The sequence below is a fragment of the Grampus griseus genome (genome assembly GCF_964374135.1).
Source record: "Grampus griseus genome assembly, chromosome: 7".
Lineage (NCBI taxonomy): Eukaryota > Metazoa > Chordata > Mammalia > Artiodactyla > Delphinidae > Grampus > Grampus griseus.
The window spans coordinates 69,151,854-69,172,314 of record NC_139001.1 but is presented as its reverse complement, the minus strand read 5'-3'; the positions used below and the strand labels follow the sequence as shown (position 1 = coordinate 69,172,314).

The following is a 20,461-nucleotide window of genomic DNA, read 5'->3' as shown; positions in this document are numbered from 1 at the left end:
ATTTGTCTTTCTGTCTGACTTACTTCACTTAGTATGATAATCTCTAGGTCCATCCATGTTGCTGCAAATGGCATTTTTTTCATTCTTTTTTATGGCTGAGTAGTATTCCATTATCTATATATATCTATATCTATCTATCTATCTATCTATACCACATCTTTTGTATCCATTCATCTATTGATGGACTTTTAGGTTTCTTCCATGTCTTGGCTATTATAAATAGTGCTGCTATGATTGCAGTGTTTGCATCTTTCAGAATTAGAGTTTTCTCTGGATATATGCCCAGGAGTGGGATTGCTGGATCATATAGTAACTCTATTTTTAGATTTTTGAGGAGCTTCCATATTGTTCTCCATAGTGGCTGCACCAATTTACATTTCCACCAGCAGTGTAGGAGGACTCTCTTTTCTCCACACCCTCTCCAGCATTTACTATTTGTAGACTTTTTAATGATGGCCATTCTGACTGCGTGAGGTGATACCTCTTTACAGTTTTGATTTGCAAGAAATAATTAGTTTAAATTAGTAAAATATGTGAATAACTGGAAGATTTTATATAATGAAGTACTAAGATGTTCAACTACAGTTAGTCTTGTGCCATATCTAATAATTAGGCTAGTCTTTAATATAAATTTATTGCAGTCATCTTGACAATAAAACCAGATGACCAAATGATTAATTATGATCATACAGCTCATGGCTACTTAATCCCATCAATCAGAAATAGCCCCAATATGAAGGGGATTTCTTCTTTCACAATGAAAGATTATTTTAAGAGGGACTTTTGGAGAGCTCTTGAGAAGCAGTGGGTTCATGCTAAAGAGGTAAATGCATAAGACCATGCAAAAATGTTACACTGATTCTTACCCCAAAATAAAGTCATGAGAAATCCATCTGTCTCATCCAGCTTCAAAGGTTTCTTTTCATCACCTGCATCTCCATCATCATCACCATCATCATCACTCTCATCACTGTCATCTCCTAGGACTGCAAACTTCTTTTCTTTCTCATCATTGTAGAAAGTTTCAAGGTGATTATATGCATCAATCATTCGGATTGTATCATTAATTTGTAGGGCCTCATTGTACTTCCTCAGATGTTCTGCACAAACACGATCTTTGCGATTTCCTTCTCTTGCAGCTATGAAAAATATGTTATGTGGAGTGAAATAATGATAGAACACCCCCTCAACTGTGCTGTGGACTTGAATATGTTTATGATACTGACTCGAAAATAGGCTTCACCATGTTTTTGAAATGAGCAAATTAAGGCTCAAAACGTGCCATGAGCACTAAAAGGGGGCAAGTTTTTTGACTCCTAGACTTGCTACTTGTATTCTGCATCAGCAAGAAAACATACTTGACTCATGCTGACTCAGAGGAATGGCATGAAAAACATATTGTTTGCGTTTGCATTTGGAAACAGAGATACTAATATTTATCTTAATATTTTAAATATACAATAAGTGAAAGACTCTGGAGATAAAGAGAAAATGAATTGGTGCCTCTTTCCTTAGATAAGGAATTAGAACGTGTTTATCCCTGTCCTACTCAGAACACAGAAATTCCATTGCCTATTACACTTACTTTCGGTTTGCTTGGGAATATGTGATCTGGAATCATGGCATAAGCATGGGATAAATTGTGTTATGTCAAAACCCAAATTACCTTGTTTTTCCATTTGAATGAGCCATTGTTCATAGGGTTGAGTTCCAAAATCTGACATTGGACTAATTTGGCAAAAACTTTGAATCTTTGTCATTATTTCTAGAAGTTTATCTTTAAATGGATCCTAAAAACAAATTATACACTTATTCTTACATGTTTATATTGCTGAATGAATAACATTATCTTTGTTAAAATAATCTCCATGTTATAACAAATTTGATTCAGAATCTTTGTCTAGACAAAGTAACAAGTCACTCTGATCACCTCTTTGTACACTGATTTTTTTATCAGCTTCTCTTCTACTTCCAGCCTCGAGCCACACCACACCAATACCAGGTATCCCTGCTGGAATTTCCAATTTAAAAGTTTACAAAAATAAAATTAATGAATGATATACACTTTGAATGCTAATAGTAATTTTAAAAATATCTATTAAAGTAATGCACCAATTATTTAGAAAGCTTGTAATTTAATTTAGAAAGCATTCCTTTTTGAAGAACTGGTTTCAGTATTATTTCTACCAAAATAAAAAGTTAAAAGGTAGAGTTTTGAAAAAAGCCAGACACAGAAGAGTACATACTATAGGATTTCATTTATATAAAGTGCAAAAGCAGTCAAAAGCCATCTTTGGTGTTAGAAGTCAGGATAGTAGTTATCCCACGGCGGGTGGGTGACTGGAGGGGAGAATGCGAAGTTTTGAGGGTTGTGGCAGTGTTCTGTCTCTTGATCTGGATTTTTCTTTTTTTGGCCGCACTGCGCAGCATGTGGGATCTTAGTTCTCCAGGAATCGAACCGGAGCCCCCCTGTATTGGAAGGGCAGAGTCTTAACTACTGGACCACCAGGGAAGTCCCTTGATCTGGATTTTGGTTATACAGGTGTGTTCAGCTTATGAAAATACAGCAATCTGTACACTTACGAGTTTGAACTTTTCTGTACGTGTGTTATGCTTCAATAAAAAGTATAACCAAAGTTAATTAAGTTAAAAGGTAAGATGGCAAATTCTTTTAAAATATACCCTGAGGGGACTTCCCTGGTGGTTCAGTAGGTAAGACTCTGCACTCCCAATGCAGGGGCCCCGGGTCTGATCCCTGTTCGGGGAACTAGATCCCACATGCATCCCTCATGCATGCCGCAACTAAGAGTCCGCATGCTGCAACTAGGAAGTCCGCATGCCGCAAACAAGAAGTCTGCGTGCCGCCACTGGGAGCTGGCACAGCCAAAATAAATAAATTAATTAATTAATTAAAAAATAAATAAATAAAATAAAATATACTCGGAGGATGTTGTGGATTTTTTTTTTAGACTGAAGGTCAAATATATTCATTATCACATACATATAAATGAGATAAACATACCAATTAAAAGGTAAAATGCTGTGAGATTTAAAACTCAGGTATGTCCTACATACAAGAATCAAACATTTATAACATTCTCAAAATGAAAAAATAATATACAAGAGATAAATTATATAGGAGAACAGATTAATAACTATTACTTTGCTCTTTTATTGAGATATAATTGACATATGACGCTATATTAGTTTTTTTTTACATCACTTTTTTTTTCACACACGCACACTGTATTTTATTTTTACAAGAGATAAATAAACTGACACCAAGCATTGTAAATGGATGACCACAGATGTGGATTTTTTTTAATGATTACGATTAGACACATGCATTTAAACTTATCACATAAAACTGAATAAGTAACAAAAAGTGAAGAAAAATAAAGTACATTCAAATGTGCTACTTCAGCTGGAATAGATAGTGCTGTTTTTCAGAATTTCCAAAAAAGAATGACCTATGGCAATTGGTTGCTAACGTTAGTTCAGTTCCTACATTTCAAACACAATGTTATCTGTTATGCATAATTCAACATCCTTATGAGGTAGATTTGCAAAGATTACACTTATTATCAAGTACACACAGCTAAAATTTATGATGCTTTTTATATTTTACAAAAGAAAGTACTGACATAATGTACTGGTTATAATGTTCAAACTGACTCTCAGTTGGTTTTTATAATCAGTGAAGGTGTTCATCACAAAAATACCATTAAATTAAATATTTCACTGCTTTACTGTAAGTATTTTCATAAGAAAGTAAATGTGTCAGGTAGGTAGGATTCCCATTATCATTGCCAACTGTAATCTGTTACCTCTCTTCAATGTCAGGAAATCAATTCTGGAATTCATCAAGAAAGTAAAAAGAATAAAAGAAACTATGGTGATCTCTCTAGTTTAGCCTTACAACCCTCCTCATCCCCTCCGCCACCCCTACCCCATCGTGGCTCATATGCAGTCAACCAACCACTGAGCTACTCTTCATATAAACTAGAAAGCTGAACGAAGAATTGAAGAGAGACTTCACAGCAGTGCTTTGTTGCCCAATATCAATAAAAAAGGAATAACACTGTAACTTTTTTGCTAAAAATTTAAAATAACATTCTTCACAGGGTCAGTATAAATAATCTTTGCATCGTTCAGTTGTGAACCATCAAATGAATATAAAAATTTAAGCACATACTTCTTTGGTGTCATCTGCGATTACGAACTTTTTACATGGCTCCTTTATTTGGTCTTTAAGTTGATCCGTATTTTCTTTCACGGTTTTAATGGTAAATGCATCAAGATTGGCACATATCTGAAAAAGAGACATTTTTCAATATTCAAATACTTTTCCCTTTCAATTGATTCAATGTAGAATTCTTTCTCATGTAAGAAGTAAGTAGCATGATTTGCTAAACATAGCATTTTAGTATTGCTTTACTGTGGATCTGACTAACCAAAAACATTTATTCTGATAGATTAAAAAAAGAACTTCTAAATCAAGTTGGTGAAAAATTCCAGAAAAAAAAAGTATTTATTTTCATTCCTTACATTCCATTTTCCAGCTGGAAAAATTGACAAGGAGAGAGTACAGAAAATTGCAGAGATGGGAAGAGAATGGTTATGAGCTAACCATATTACATGAGGCATTTTAAGGGTCATCTTGACATCCATGGATCATATTACCACTTTCTTCTACATATAAAAGCGGGCAGTGCAAAGACAGGAGCAGCCAGAGCCCATGTGCCTGGATGTGGATTGGAGTTAGTCCTTAATGCTAGTAATAAATTATATGTTGGAACCAATAATTGTGCTCTTGTCTACTCTACGATTTTTACTGACCTCAACTTAAAGGGACTTAACATACAAATGCAATGCCTTGGTGCCAACATACTTTGTGAGTTACTCTGAATTCATTCAATGCTTGAGATCAACAATAGTACTTTATGTGTTGTTACCATTTGGGGGCAGTTGACACGAAATACACCTTTAATTAAAGGTTCTCATATCTCCATTTTCCTATTTAATTTGAACTGCCCAGAATCCGAGTATCACACAGAACAAAAAAAGGCACAGAAGAAAATATACAATTTAGAAACTCAGGGAATGTGTATAAAAATTAGAAACTTTCATAGTTTATGCATATTTCTATATCAAGTAGATCATTAAGTTTAACAATAGGGGTAGATATTTAAAAGAAGGTATTTCATTTGTCCCAATTTTTCACTAATTACGTTTGCTTTCCACAATTTTTTTGATATTGTTCTGTGTCATAGTTGTTTATTAAGGTACTTACTGTTTTGTAGAAGATTGAGTGTATTTACTTTGAAGTGTATAGATTTCACTTAAGTGATGATCATGGAATACCATCTTTCATGCGCGCCATGGCACTTGGACTTGATCTTACCCAAGAAGCACTGGCATTTCCTTTAACTTTGGTTTTCTTGGTTATGCATAAAGTTAATGATTTACTTACTTTTAAAATGTGTTCTTCAGCTTTGGCTTGCTTTCTGGCCCCTCCAACACCTGGTGATGCTGTCAGTCCCAGTATCTGAGGTAAGGGAATCACTGGTTTGTCTTCTTTCTCAAGTCTGTTGTTTTTCAACTTCTGGTTCAAATAACGCCTCATGATGTTATTATAGACTTCTTCTTTGTTGGTGTGATGGCATTCATCAATAATGATGAGAGAAAAGTCTTAAAAGAAAATTCAAATGGTTCATTTGTCCATCTTGGCAAGGTACAGTGTAAAAGTACCTTTAAGCTAGGAAACTGAGCAGCCAAGCACCTTTCACCTTTTAAGGGGAAATGTAACTATCCTAGCCACCTGTATATACAGATGTTTGTGTATATTAATCATGAAACTATCCCTGTTAGACACTATCCCCACTTAATAGATGAGTTTTAGAAAATTTATAGATCTAAAAAGTGTTACGGGATGGAATTCAAACCCTGGCTTATTCCTCAAAACTCTCAGGATTACATTTTTGTTCTTTAAAAAATATTTAATTTTAAGTTGGTGAATTTTATTTTCATTCTATCAAATGAAAAACATGATTTAAAAAGGAATAATTTTACCTTGTTTTAACATTGCATTTAATTATTATGATTATATATACTTCTTTCCTTACCTCTCTCCTACCTTTTCTTCCCATCCCCCACAAAATAGAAAGGATTGTATTTATTCTATGGAGAAGAAGGCATATCTTACAGGATCCACTAATATGTAAAAAGAACTTGTTGGTAATTAAAAATACGGAGTGAATGAAAAGTCCAGTAAGTGTTTGATTTAATAATTATATTCTTATGCAGAATAAAGTGATCTAATTAAAAACTTACCCAACTTTTTGTTTGCTTCCCTAAGGAAGAAGGGTTTGAATGAAAACTTAAGCAATGGAAGATAATCTAAATCAAAATAATCAAGTGGGAGGTTAGGGTTAGCAGATGTAAGCTTTTATACCTAGAATGGATAAACAACAAGATCCTACTGTACAGCACAGAGAACTATATTCAATAACCTACGATAAACGATCATGGAAAAGAATATAAAAATGAATGTATTATATGTAGAAATGAATCATTTTGCTGTACAGCAGAAATTAATACATTGTAAATCAAGTATACATCAATTAAAAATTGACAAAAAATAATAAATCAAAATTAATCAACATTTTAAAAATTATGTAACTAATACAGCCTCTGTTACTACCTTTAGTATTACTAATTCTTTTTACAAAAATAAACATTTCAACCAACCTGACAACTGTACACCATCATCTTCGCCTTCTTCTGAGTTTAAAAGGGAGTTTTCAAGGATTTGAGCTGTACTGATAATAACATCATGAGACTTGACAACTTTTGGAAATGTTATTTTCAATTGGGTATCACCACTTAATCTAGTAACATGATACCATTTCTTCAAAAATGGTTCGAACTCTTTGCGGAAGAGCTGTTCAACTAATGGTACCTTTAAAAATGCCAAAGTTAAAAAGAGAGAAAGAGCATTGTCAAACAAAAGGAGTACTGCTCAAAGGCCTACTATGTGTCGAGCATTAACAGAGGTGTTTGCGTTATCAGTTAATTAGGTGTAACAACCTATCCATCATTCCATTCATTCACGTGTCAATAAGTATTTATTGAATGTCTATTAGGTGTAGACATTGTGTCTGGGACACAAAGATGTTTAAATTATGGTTCACAACTGTCAGGAACTCATTCTAGCTGAGCACATGGACCAAGAATCAACAAAACAAAACAAATTATCACAACACAATGTGATCATTCTCCCATGGAAACACATAGAAAGTGACAGCAAAATGGAAGAAGCAACTGACCCCTCAAAAGAGGGGTTTAGGAGGAATTTTAATCTTGTAAACCATGGGTCAGTGAAGAGATAAACTGAAACTAAGGCTGAATAAGAAATAAATTTTGAGATTGTAAAACAGGGTCAAGCTATAAAGGGCTATGAACACCAAGCAGAGTACTTTAAATTTTGTATAACAGTTCATAGGACCCTTATGAATTGTTCTATAGAGTTATTTTTTGGGAATCAGGCCAGAGGCAACCTGCCTAAGGAATTGGAGGAAGCAGAAAACCAAAGGTGAAGAGGCAAGACATTGCCTAAGGGAAAGGATGGCGGTGAAAGGATGGACTGCTGGACTAGCTTTGGTGGCTGAGAAAGAACAAAATAGCAGGTTCCTTAAAAAATAAAAATTCAGTAACCATATGATTCAGCAATCCCACTCCTGGGTGTATATCTGGAAAAGATGAAAACCCTAATTTGAAAAGACACATGCACCCCAGTGTTCATAGCAGCATTATTTACAATAGCCAAGACATGGAAGCAACCTAAATGTCAATCAGCAGAGGAATGGATAAAAAAGATTCGGTATATATACACAATGGAATATTACTCAGCCATAAAAGAGAATTAAATAATGCCACTTGCAGCAACATGGATGGACCTGGAGATTATCCTACTAAGTGAAGTAAGTCAGACAGAGAAAGACAACTATTATATGATATCACTTATATGAGGAATCTTTAAAAATGATACAAATGAACTTATTTACAAAATAGAAATAGACTCACAGACATAGAAAACAAACTTATGAGAGTTCCCTAGTGACCTAGTGGTTAGGATTCCGGCCTTTCACTGCCATGGCCGAGGTTCAATCCCTGGTCGGGGAACTGAGATCCCACAAGCTGCATGGTGCAGTCAAAAAGAAAAAGAAACAAACTTATGATTACCAAAGGGGAAAGGCGGGGGAGGCATAAATTGGGAATTTGGGATTAACAGATACACACTACTATATATAAAATAGATAAATAATAAGGACCTACTGTATAGAACAGGGAACTATGTTCAATATCTTGTAATAACCTATAGTGGAAAAGAATCTGAAAAAGAGTATATATAATATATATATATATAAAAATTGAAGCACTGTGTTGTACACCTGAAACACTGTAAATCAATTATACTTCAATTAAAAAACAAAACAAAAACAAAAACACCAAATCAGTGAAAACTCTTTCAGAGAGGCTGTCCAGTGAGTGCGTTGGCACTGAGGTGACTCCACCTGATTTTTGACTCACAGTATTTTCACGTTTGCTAACAGGTCAAAGTGCAAATCTCCGTGAAGACCCTGACCTGCAGGACCATCACCCTGGAGGAGGAACCCAGTGATTTCATGGAGGATATAAGTGAAAGCTAAAATCCAGAATAAAGAAGGCATCCCCACTGGCCAGCAGAGCTCCTCTCTACAGGCAAGCAGATGGAAGATAGCCCCACTCTATCTGACTACAACTTCCAGAAAACATTGCCCTTGCACCTGCTCCTCTGTTGGAGGGGTGGCTGTCAATTCTTCAGTCTTTCATTCACAATGCCCAAATGATGGCATTACTCTTTGTTCTACCCCAATTTACACTTAGAAATTACCAGCTTCGGTAATAGCTGAACCTGTTCAAAGTGTTAATAAAGGTTTTGTTGCACGTAGAGAAAGAAAGAGCTGACTCTCTGTATGTTGTAGTGCCTGCTGAAGGTGGCTGAGTTGACACCTCAAGGCTACACATCACTAGTCATTCAGAATAGCTCCTATACTGGGGAAAGGAATAACCAGGCCATCTTGAAGGTAATATCCTAGGAGAATTTGTACAATGGAAGCCCAGGAGTGTACAGTGTGGCAAATAGAGTTGGCAGGAAGAGTTTCAAGGCCAAACATCAAAGAATGTGCATATACTCCTCATAATTTAATTACCTGATAATGTGATCAGTGGTTATCTTTCTGCAAGGTATGCATTATTCTTTTTTTTTTTTTTTTTTTTACCTGAGATGAACTCCACTTATGTGAAAAATAAGGGCTGGCTGATTCTCCTGGCTGGAGAGAACCGTGTAGGAAGAACACATCTTTGTATTATTATTTAGTAGAAATGTTGAGGGCTTCTAAGAGTGAATGTGGAGGGGAGGAGGGGTTAAATGGAATCCATGAATTCCAAGGAAACAAAGTGAATCAATAACCAAGTTTGGTAAGTGAAAGAGCATAACACAGGGTAGAAAGAGAAATTTTCAGTTAGTGGTTCCCGCCTACCCACCCACCTCCAACCCCAAAGTGAAGTCTCTTGTCTACTTGCCACAAAATCAATTCAGAGATTTGGAAAATACAGACTCCTGAGCCCCACCCAAGAACTACTTAATCTAGGGACCGACCATCTCTGGGGACTGAGTCTTAAAGCTTGTGCTTCTTTTTTTTTTTTTTTTAATTTATTTATTTATTTATTTATTTTTGGCTGCATTAGGTCTTTGTTGCTGCGCGTGGGCTTTCTCTAGTTGCCGCGAGCAGGGGCTGCTCTTCGTTGCGGTGCGCAGGCTTCTCATTGCGGTGGCTTCTCTTTTTGCAGAGCACGGTCTCTAGGCGCGCGGGCTTCAGCAGTTGTGGCTTGCGGGCTCTACAGCACAGGCTCAGTAGTTGTGGAGCATGGCTTAGTTGCTCCGTGGCATGTGGGCTTTTCCCGGACCAGGACTCAAACCCGTGTCCCCTGCATTGGCAGGTGGATTCTTAACCACTGAGCCACCAGGGAAGCGGAAGTTTGCCCTTTTATGAAGCTTCCAATATGACATTTAGTTCTTTTTAAAATTTGAGAACCACAGCTCTTATCTTTCTTCCACAAAGTCATTTCCAATTCACTTTTCTAGAACTATTCTTTTCCTTCTACTTATACAAGAAAGAGGAAATAATCTAAGAAGGAAGTCAGCAAAAAAGATTCTGGGGAAGAGAAGGAAAATTAAATTTAGTGGAGATAGCATGCTCCAGAGGAGAGAAAGTGAGCTCTGAAAACAACTGCTCCAGCTACTTGCTTATTGTGTGACCTTGGACAAGGCTCTTAATCATCTCGATTTCCACATTAATAAAGTCAGGAAAATATTAACCTGTGGTGGAATTGTTATGAAAATTAAATTAAATAGAGGCTGACATATTGCCAGTACTCAGAAAACTTCCCTGGTATTTCACCATCCTTTTATTCTAGCAGTGGAGAATGACAGAAGGGAGGACCAGTTCACTTCAGAAGAAAAGCATTCAAGTCTCAGCTCTGCTGCTAATTGGCTGGATGACCCCTGACAGGCCAATCAAAGCCTCAAAGCCTCTGTTTCCTGATTGGTAAAATGGAGATAATTATGGTTACTTCAAAGAATAGCTGTGTGGTTTTAATGAGATAATATAAAGTGTAATACAATATTTATTATTATATTAATACATATCTCTCATTTCCTAGACTGTAGACTCCTTGAGGGCAGGATCTGCATTTGATTTGTCTTTAAATACTCTCATGTTGTTGAATGATTGAAGAATCTCTATACTATGGAGTGGCATAAAAACCTGAGGTTCTGCCCACGAAGGGTGGGCCGAGATCTTCCAAAGAAGCCGCATCTTCTGGTCTACAGAACAAAAAGACAGTGTCACAGGTGGTAGCAGGTGTTGGAAATCCTGAGACTCACTTTGGGTGGTGTTGACTCCCTACTGAAGGACACAGAGAGAGCCAGATGCAAGCCTGACATGGCTAACTGGGAGGCATGTGGGCCTCTGGGAGCCTTTTCCTGAGGTGTGACAGAGTGCCTGCCAAGACTAATCAAACCCAACTGCTACCCACTTCTGCTGAATCATATGGGGCTGCATTATAGCATCTGAAGGAACCTGGGACTTCTCTCTCATGATGTTGAAGCCCTAGATAGGAAATAGAAAGTCTGGGAACACAGGTGGTGTTTTCATCTTTCCCTGCCTATAAAGGTGATAGCTTTGGAAAGGATGGAGGGTGATAAAAGTAAATGGTGTTAGGAACAGGATTTCTCCTTCCTAGATCAAGGGTTATAATACCTTGCCATTGGGCCAAATACAGATTGCAGGTTATATTGACTTATTGGGTCTGAGATTACCTGACTCAATCAAAAAGAATTAAAGCTGAAATTAGTTTAAAATTCAAAGAAATGGGATAATAGAGTAAACGATTATGACATAGATGGAAGATCTAGTGGAGGGATTTCTAATAATTCTTAGGGAAAAACAACAGGGAAACAGATCAGGAATTAGACCCATGTCCTTAAATGTCTACACAACAATGCAATGAATATGAGTAACTAATGAGGAGAATTTAACATTTAAACATGGCTGCAAATGTGCATTTGTAAGTATCACCTTGATCCAATGGGACGAAAGATTCGCAACCAGAATAGAGCACTGAGAGGATAAGGAGTTATACAAAAAGGAAGGTGCGTGAGATGCTTACAAAAACATGAGACCTGAAAAGATCAATCAAGATGAATAATATGAAAAAAATAAATGTAAGTATTTGCATTTAGGCTCAAAATTAATGGCAAAAAGATAACAAGAGAGGCCTAGTTTCACAGATTTTCAAATGAAAAGGAGCTGAGGATTCTTAGGTTATAGAAAACTCCAGATGAATCTGTGGTGCCAGAACTGGTGACAAAGACAAACCCAGTCACGGATCAAACGTCACATCTCATCTCTCCTATACTCTGCACTGAGACTATATCTATAGTATTTTGTCCAGCCCTAGACACTGTGTTTTAACAGGGTTTTAGATAATGTCTGGAAAAGTATGAGCTCTCAGGATGATGAAAAGTCTGGAAACCATGTTATATGAAGAACATATAAAGTAACTGGAAGTATTTATCCCAGGAAACTCAGAGAAAAATCACTTTAGGGTCACATGATGCAAGCCTTCCTTCTCTATGTGAAGGGCTGTCATAAGGCAGAAGAATTAAGGCTCAGCTTACTCTGTATAATCACAGAGGAACGAACGCTAACAAATCAGTGTGTATTCCAGAGAAACAGATTTTGATGAATGCAGGTAGGGCTTTCCAGCAGTGACAGTTGTTCAAAGAATGGATTGAGCTGTCTTGTTAGAAGGAGGACCTCCTTGATATGAGAAGTTACTCAGCAGAGGTGAGAGAACCACTCAGCAATGGATAAAAACTGGATCTCAAAGGAGTCTTTCAACTCTAATAGTCGATGATGCGGTGACCCGATGAGGGAAGAAAAGGAAGGTGATGAATCAAAAATAATTCATAGGTTTTGAGGCTATGTGCTTCGGAGGAGGTAATATAACGAACAGAGAGACAGGCAAGTAGGGAAGGAGAGCTCTTTGGGAGAGTAGATGAAGGGAATGAGTTTGAGGAAATGGCAGAATGTTCAAATGGTATCAAGAGCATCAGCTTAAGTGGTTTCAAATCCAATTAACTTTGTTCTCTTCTCTGGACCTGGCACTTAAGGCCCTGCTCACTGGTTAAGGAATTCCACTTTATTAGTTATAAAGGAAGAAGGGATGGAAGAAAGAACTAATATTTACTGAGTCACTCTTAGGCTTTAGATAGATTATCTAATTTAAACTTCCAACCCTGTATAGGGTAGTATTCTTTTATTCACTTTACAGATGAGGAAACTAAAGTAAGAGAAGTTAGTGATTTGCCCGAGATCAAATTACTGGTAGGTAGAAATTGTATTAACACCTGGATTTCTTTTATTCCAAAAGATAATATCCTTAATAAAGGAAATACATGAAAAGCTATGGAAAAAAATTCTAACGTATCACCATTACCACACACACACACACACACATACACAAAAACTGTTCTAATAGTGGGCATGTAAGAATAAAGGAGCAATCTTTAGGCTTAGCATGTACATACAAAGTACATTTGGAGCTACATGACATAAATCATTAAGATAGTGGATTCTGAGTATGTTTCTTTAGTACTGAAAAGCAGGTTGCAACTAAAACTTTCAGCATAATAGAAATCCAAAAAATAGAGGAAAGTTACATACATAGTCTATTACTATAATTTCTGTAAAGGAGTAAATGAGAATCTAGTTACCATAAGTAATGGGAAAAAAGACTGTTTCTGGTCATGGAAAAGTGTACTCAATTTTACTCCATAAAATGGCAAAGATTAATATCCCCAATTTGCAAATTTATAAATTAATAAACTCTGATGTATCTGAATAAAGCTCAGGTAACTAGATTTTGTTTAAAATGAAGGAGACCTATACCTGTTTATGAAGATAGGCTTCAAAAATCCTAAGATATAAACACTAAAGAAAATCTCAGTTGCATTGAATGATACATGTATATATTTACATATACAAAATATCTGAAAATTATTTATCGATTTAATTTGATATAAATCAGCCAAATATTCACTTAATTTTCTCTTCATCTTCAAACCAAATTGCATATATTCTGAATAAAGAGACTTGCCACTTTTGACTAAGGGTCAGTGGTTAAAGAGACTCTAGAACACAATGTTTAACCCTAGATTCCAGGGATATTTTGAGGTCATTTATGTTCATATGCAGTGATAAATTAGTCCCAGTTCACCTTAAAGAAAATCTGGGTAAAATACTCTTTATACCTCAGTTACAGCCATTTAACTTAATGTTCTGGCTTAAGAGAAAAAAATCGACTTTAACAGCTAATAACTGAGATATTACATATAGCTGGAAAAGCAAAGATTTAAAATAAATTACTTATTTTGACATTTTTCCTAATTAAACTAAATGTGTGATCCATTGTTACAAATGTCACTATACAAAAGCTTCAGAAAAATAAAATGAAAATAAACCATGTTCTATTTTTGTGCTGTTTGAATACCTTATTGACAAGGACTATAACTTTTCCAAGTTCAGATGCTTTTTTCTTCTTGTCCAAGTGATCCTTGGCAATGTAAACGGCCACTCTGGTTTTCCCACTCCCTGTAGGGAGGCATATAATGATATTCTTCCCCTCCAAGGCTGGCTGGGCCACTTCCAGTTGGTAAGGCCTGAGATGCATTTCTGGCTCAGGGGATGCTCTTGGTACCGCATTCTCTTCATCTGAAGGAGGTGAAAAGGAAGAAAAATAAGGAAATAGGCAACAAAATAACTAAGGCTAGGAGGCCTGAAACTGAACACAAATATTGTGGCTTAAATTCCCTTTCACGTGTGGTCCAAATCAAATTTCTATTTCCTGTACCAAATGCGTGTCAGCTCTCTGCAACTGCAGGATACAACCCAAGCGCTATGGAAGTGGCCTGGGGAGATGGGGGAACAGAGGGAATGAATTAACAGGATGGAGGCCTAGGAAGGGGCAACACAGAAGAGTCTTTTCACAGAGTGGCCAAAGCCAAGTGGAAATGACTGTGGTGCAGACTTGGCAGTTTATGGTTCTTAATGCATCAGACTTGCCATTTCTCTGTGGAACCATTCTGCCCCACTTTTTTCTCTTATCCTTTCCACCAACAGATCAAGAGGAACTGGGAAAGTAGGACTCATTAGTCCTCCTTGTTCTGTATTTCCCTTCACTTTTTATTGCAGAGAAGTATTAGAGCTGATGCTACTTTCCTTCATTTAAAAAACTTTACCTGACAAACCAAATACCAAAGAGCACTTCTATCTATCTATCTATCTATCTATCATCTATCTCAAATATCTAAAAATGGTCTCCCCCAAATCCCATTTTTGCCATTTAAGACAAACAGATTAAACAGAAGCAATATTTAGGGAAAAGGAAAACCTCCCGTGCTAGCCTTTAATTTTTATGTTTTCACTGAAAGATGAAAAACGATTTTGTTGGTTTTAACTGAATTGTAACTAATTTTGCCATTTGGTTTTGAATGTGATTTTTATCACTTCTTTATAAGTATGTCTCCACGTATTCATATTTTCCTGAAACTCAAAGCACAATATATTAAAAATATTTCCAATTAACATAGATTTCTAAATGTAAAATACTGACAAAATAAGTACTAACATACATTAATTTTATAAACATTAGAATCAAATCATTATAATATATCTTGGTTTAAATATATTTTGTTTAGAAGTGACCCTATTTATCTAATCAGTCAGGGGAAAAGATCTAAAAATGTATAACTTACCATGTGGAATGCAGTAAAATAAATATTACATCAATTTAAAAGCCCATCTTATGCTTTACGTAATTACAGAAAAAATGAAAGGACAGCACTTATCAGTATTTCATTACACGTGAAGTAAGCGTTCTTTCTCTTATCAATGATTGCAATAAAACTAAACTAACATAATCCCATTAACTTCAAAAAAGTTGCTGATTGTTCCGTTTCAGGAACTGGATGATTCTATTTAACTGGGTTTTAACTTGTTGTTATAGCACTATCTGAACAGGTAGGAAAATTCACACCAAACACCACTTAGTAAGGGTCATCTACTAACCTGGCAGGAAATTTGTCTTCTGTATGGATGAGTAAACACATGCAATACATTTACGTTATCATTGGCTCATCTGCTGATTCATTTCCTATGACTGTCAGGAAAAACTCATTCAAGATCACCAGCTTTTAAAAACATACATTGACAAGTTTTCTTTCCATGCTTGTTTTGAACTCTATAGCAATTATAATTCATCTTTATTATATTTATGTAAGATTCAAGTTGATTTAAGAATATCATTATTTCTCTAAGTGGCTTTTATAGATTATCAAAATTCTAACATTCCACCTATATTTTGAGCATTTGCCACCTAACTTTTACCAAAGAGCCAGTATGTTTGCAAAAGAAGATGTACTTTAAATTGTGTTTTAACACCAAGATCCAGGAATTTACTTTTGCTAAATTGCCATTTGAGGCAGGAAATTTATTAAAAGATATTAGCAAATTCTCCCTATTTAATTTCACTCTAGGTACATCTTTTCATAGATTTAAGAAAATAATAAAATTCAGCTACCCTCAAAATAGTTGCATGTACTTTTTTAATAATCATTTTCCCCTTTTCTTTTTCATGCTTACTACTATATCCTTGGGTAACAAAAATTAAAAAGAGAAACTGAGACCAATTTTCTAAGTCTCTTTTCCAGGAATCTAAAATGATGTCAAACGAGTAAGACATCAATATCCCTCATGTATATTAGATATTTGTTGTACTAATACGCTTAAGAAGAGTTAAGAGCTATCGTGCTCAAAATTTAATTCTTGAACCAAATGCATGACGTTTACTGTTACGTATCTAGTCATGTACCACTAATTCATTCCGAAGTAAACATTTACTGGGTGCCTACTAAATGCCAGGCACTCCCAAGAACACAGTCCTTGTTTTCAAGGACTTCAGAGGCTAGGGCACTCCACTACTGCCATTGAAAATATCTGGCTAGTGGACAGCTCAATATCTTTCATATTTTTTTGAGTCAAGTCCAGGAAACTTGATGGGTGCCCCCAAGTTTAAAAGAGAGGCACAGAGTGAATATGGAAAAATTAGAGCTGGATTCATTGTGAGGATAGCATCCAAAGAAAAAGAGCTGGGTGAGTGCTAAATATTCAGCCTGATTCTTGCCTTATCACATCCTCTGACATAGGGATGGAAGAATGTATCCACATAAGCAACGAAAAGAGAATTTTCTCTTCTCTGCCACCAGAAGGAGAGAATTGGGCTGGTATCAAGAAGCCAGGAGCCAATTTCCTTTATAAAAAAAAAAAAAAATGTTTGGGTTTTGTTTGTTTGTTGTTTTTGGCTCTCTTTGAAAAGCAAAATCAATTAAATGCAACAACGAAAATGGTATTTAAAATATGCACAGTCTTTGAATAACATTGTGCCCATCCTCTACGACAAATATTAATCAAAGATCTTAAAGTTATACTATACCATACAAATGGTCAAAAAATAAAATCAAATGGGCTTAAATAATAACATTCTATTGGAACTACACCATGTGGCAAATTTCATTCTCACATTGATTTTGACAGCTGAGTTATTCTTGGAGAGAAAAGGTCTGTCACTGCATGTGTTTGAAATCGACAAAGTATTCCTTTACCTATAGTATGTAACCCCAGAAAAATACACCATTCCAGCTGGAGAAATATTAACAGATATTACCTCGAAATAGTAAGGAAACACTTTTTATATATCAGGCCAATGTGCACTGCCAAAAATATTGCCACTTTGAGAGAAGCAGTACATCTCTCTGAGAATGAGAAACAGAAAAACAAAAAAGCCTCCCATAGTATAATTAGAATATTTAAACTTTAAAAGTGCCACTAATTATGCTTTACTAGGGCATAATAATATTTCTAAGAAGGAACTTAATGTCACGTCCATGATCCTTATGGCCCATCATGTAACCTCTGAAGGTGGACAAAGGGCATGTGGAATAGGGTCCGTTTGATGTCAACCTCAGAAGGTAAAACATAATCCCAAACACTGCAATGCTTTCAGTGATTCAATATGTGTTTAATAGTTCACAGTTTACATAAACCTGTTTTTGAATTGATTTCCACTTCAGCCTATATCATGCACCTGAGGGAAAGGAATTTCAGAATTTTATAATTTCAGAATTTTGCTACCCACTATGCAATTTTATACCCACTAGTCTTTGTTCCTAAACACTGACCATCCAGAGCTTCAATGAGTGCCCTTTAAAAATGTGTTTGTCTTCAAATGTATTTGCCTTTGAAAATGTATTTGCTTTTTAAAAGTAGGCTGCATTCAGATTTATCATGTCTTTCATGCCACATTGAAGACTGAAAATCAGTAAATAGTTACATTTGCTAACAGCTCTAAACTGACAAAATTCCCGGCACATAGAGAATATCCATTAAATATTTATTAAATGAATGAATATTGTTGAAAAGCTCTTACTTAGACAAACAAAAATTAGGATGAGGTTCAGAAGCTTAAAGCAACCATAAAGATGTTAAATATTAGCTAGAGTATATTTTGAGTTCTAGCATCAACAGCATTTAATAAAAATGTTAAATATTAAATTTAACAGTTGTATAACAAGCATAGAAAAAACAAATACAATCTACAGAAATATGCACATGGCAAGAACTTAATAAACACTGACTAAATTGAACAGAAAATTAATTAACCCTTTTTAATTAACATTAAAGTTATGACTGACATTTGGTGAATTGTGTTTCCTCAAACCAACTTGTTCTAAGAGATTCAGTGGTGTTACTAAGAGAAAAGGGCATTTAAATAAAAGAGGTGATACATTCCAATTGGGAAAGCTTTTAGGGCAGATGGCCATCTTTATGTAAACTGTTTTGCCCCTTTAGGCCTATTGTAGATGTAAATTTCTAGAATCCTTCTGACAATGCAGGATAATCTAAAGTACACAATATTTTCTCCATGTTTTCTACAACTCAATCACAGAACGAATGAAGAATGAAGTAATTTGTTCTTAATTTGCCATTTTGCTGCTGCCTCTTAGCTGGTCACATTGCAAAACATTGTTTTTTGTTTGTGCTAATTTGTTAAGTTTAATTATAAAATATTTCAAACATATAGCCAAATATTAGAAAGTTGTGTAACAGACATCCAAGGACCCATCATCCATTCTTAAAAGATGTTAACATTTTACCTCAGTAATAATAATGGAAGTGCACATTCAAAGAACAGAAAGAAGAGATTTGAAATCGATCAGACGGACAAAAGTTGGGGAGTCTGATAACAGGAAGTCTTGTTAAAGTGTGGGGATTGGGAAGAGGCACTCTTATTTATTGCTGGCGGGATATTCAACTGATATGAGGAACAATTTGGGAAATACCTAGTAAATTTCTCATTTAGTGATGAAAATATTTTGCAAACTCAAAGAGGTGTTCATACAAATTGAAATTCTTTTAACTATATGTGTAAATTCTAGCTCTTATTTTAAGAAGGACTCATTATATGCCATTAACTACAGTCATACTCATCTTATTGATAGTATTTTTTATTTATAATGTATTTTAATTTTTAAAAATTAGGGGTTGGAAATAAATGTACAAAATTGAGTACATAATTTGTACAAAATTGAGTACATAATTTGAAAGCAGTCAGATTAATTGAAACAGATCACATAAATAACATAGATTACATGATTCTATGGAACGTGGCATATGCCAGACCAATAAGCTATGTGCTGGATCAAAATTAGAGAGCTTGATTCTAAGACTTTTGTAAGTTGTACTTTTAAAGAAAGTGAGTGGCAAAGTTCCAAAACTACTTCAACTGTAGAAAAGAATTGCTTTAATTGCATAAATACATTAGGGAGGGTATGAACAGCCCCCATGCTTTCCACTATATGGTGTCTTATTTCACACTTTTTAAGGTTTACACAACAGTTAGGCAGTACCTGAATCATTTCCCATGGTGCCTGAATCACTGCCCATGTTGCTGTTATGTCCAAGACTTTCATCTAAGCAGCTGACACTTCCTTCTGCCAAACTTGTGTCTGATTCTGCAAAGGAAAACATTTTAAAATATTTTAAAAATATTTCTGAGAATAAACGTATTTTAACTGCACACCTCTACAGCACACAGTACATACAGTTCAATGCAAGTGGAGAAGACACACCCAGACGACTACGAATAAAAGGTAAGAGTTTCTGGCAAGCGACGTTTAAAAACTCCACCATGGATGAGCAGCTGTCGGGGACTGAATCAAATACATATATCTACCTACTTAAAGCACCATTCATCCAATATGAGAGGTCATGCAAATTTGTAAGGGTTTATGACTTTTGTCTTCCCCCATGTGTACATTTTGTCCAAAAAAAGAAGATCTAGGCCTGATAATGTCATTTAAACAAAAGTACTATATAGAAACCATTGAGTCATTTTCATGTAAAATGGTAGAAAATTAATAAATTATAGAAAAAAATTAATGAATTAATGAAGTACATGGTTCTACTGATAGGTTATGAAAACAGCAGTTCAGTGATACACATAAAATCTCACAAAGAATTTACTCAGGAAGAATATCATGAAAGCCTGGCATTGCAGTGGCACTAGGAGCTTACGTGAAGTTGGAAATAATTTTTTTTCTTTACTGTACGTAAACTAAGCTTCCATCAAAGAATTACAATTAATATGAGGGTCAAGGGTACGTCTTTCACTTATTAGTCCTGATTTTTTCTTTTCAGTACTCAGTATCAATTCCTTTTGAAAACCTTCCTTCCGT

General features: G+C 35.4%; 1 protein-coding gene across 1 annotated transcript in view; it reads right to left on the bottom strand.

Moving 5' to 3' along the window:
* Positions 1 to 20,461, bottom strand: part of IFIH1 (interferon induced with helicase C domain 1) — a gene marked incomplete at its 5' end in the record, with an annotated part of 55,707 nt that overhangs the window by 9,156 nt on the left and 26,090 nt on the right. Inside the window, 7 exons of the mRNA XM_082658811.1 lie at positions 867 to 1,139; positions 1,667 to 1,790; positions 4,196 to 4,312; positions 5,474 to 5,691; positions 6,751 to 6,961; positions 14,161 to 14,381; positions 19,634 to 19,738. Coding sequence (XP_082514937.1) covers positions 867 to 1,139; positions 1,667 to 1,790; positions 4,196 to 4,312; positions 5,474 to 5,691; positions 6,751 to 6,961; positions 14,161 to 14,381; positions 19,634 to 19,738 — 1,269 coding nt within the window. The remainder of the gene's footprint in view (positions 1 to 866; positions 1,140 to 1,666; positions 1,791 to 4,195; positions 4,313 to 5,473; positions 5,692 to 6,750; positions 6,962 to 14,160; positions 14,382 to 19,633; positions 19,739 to 20,461) is intronic.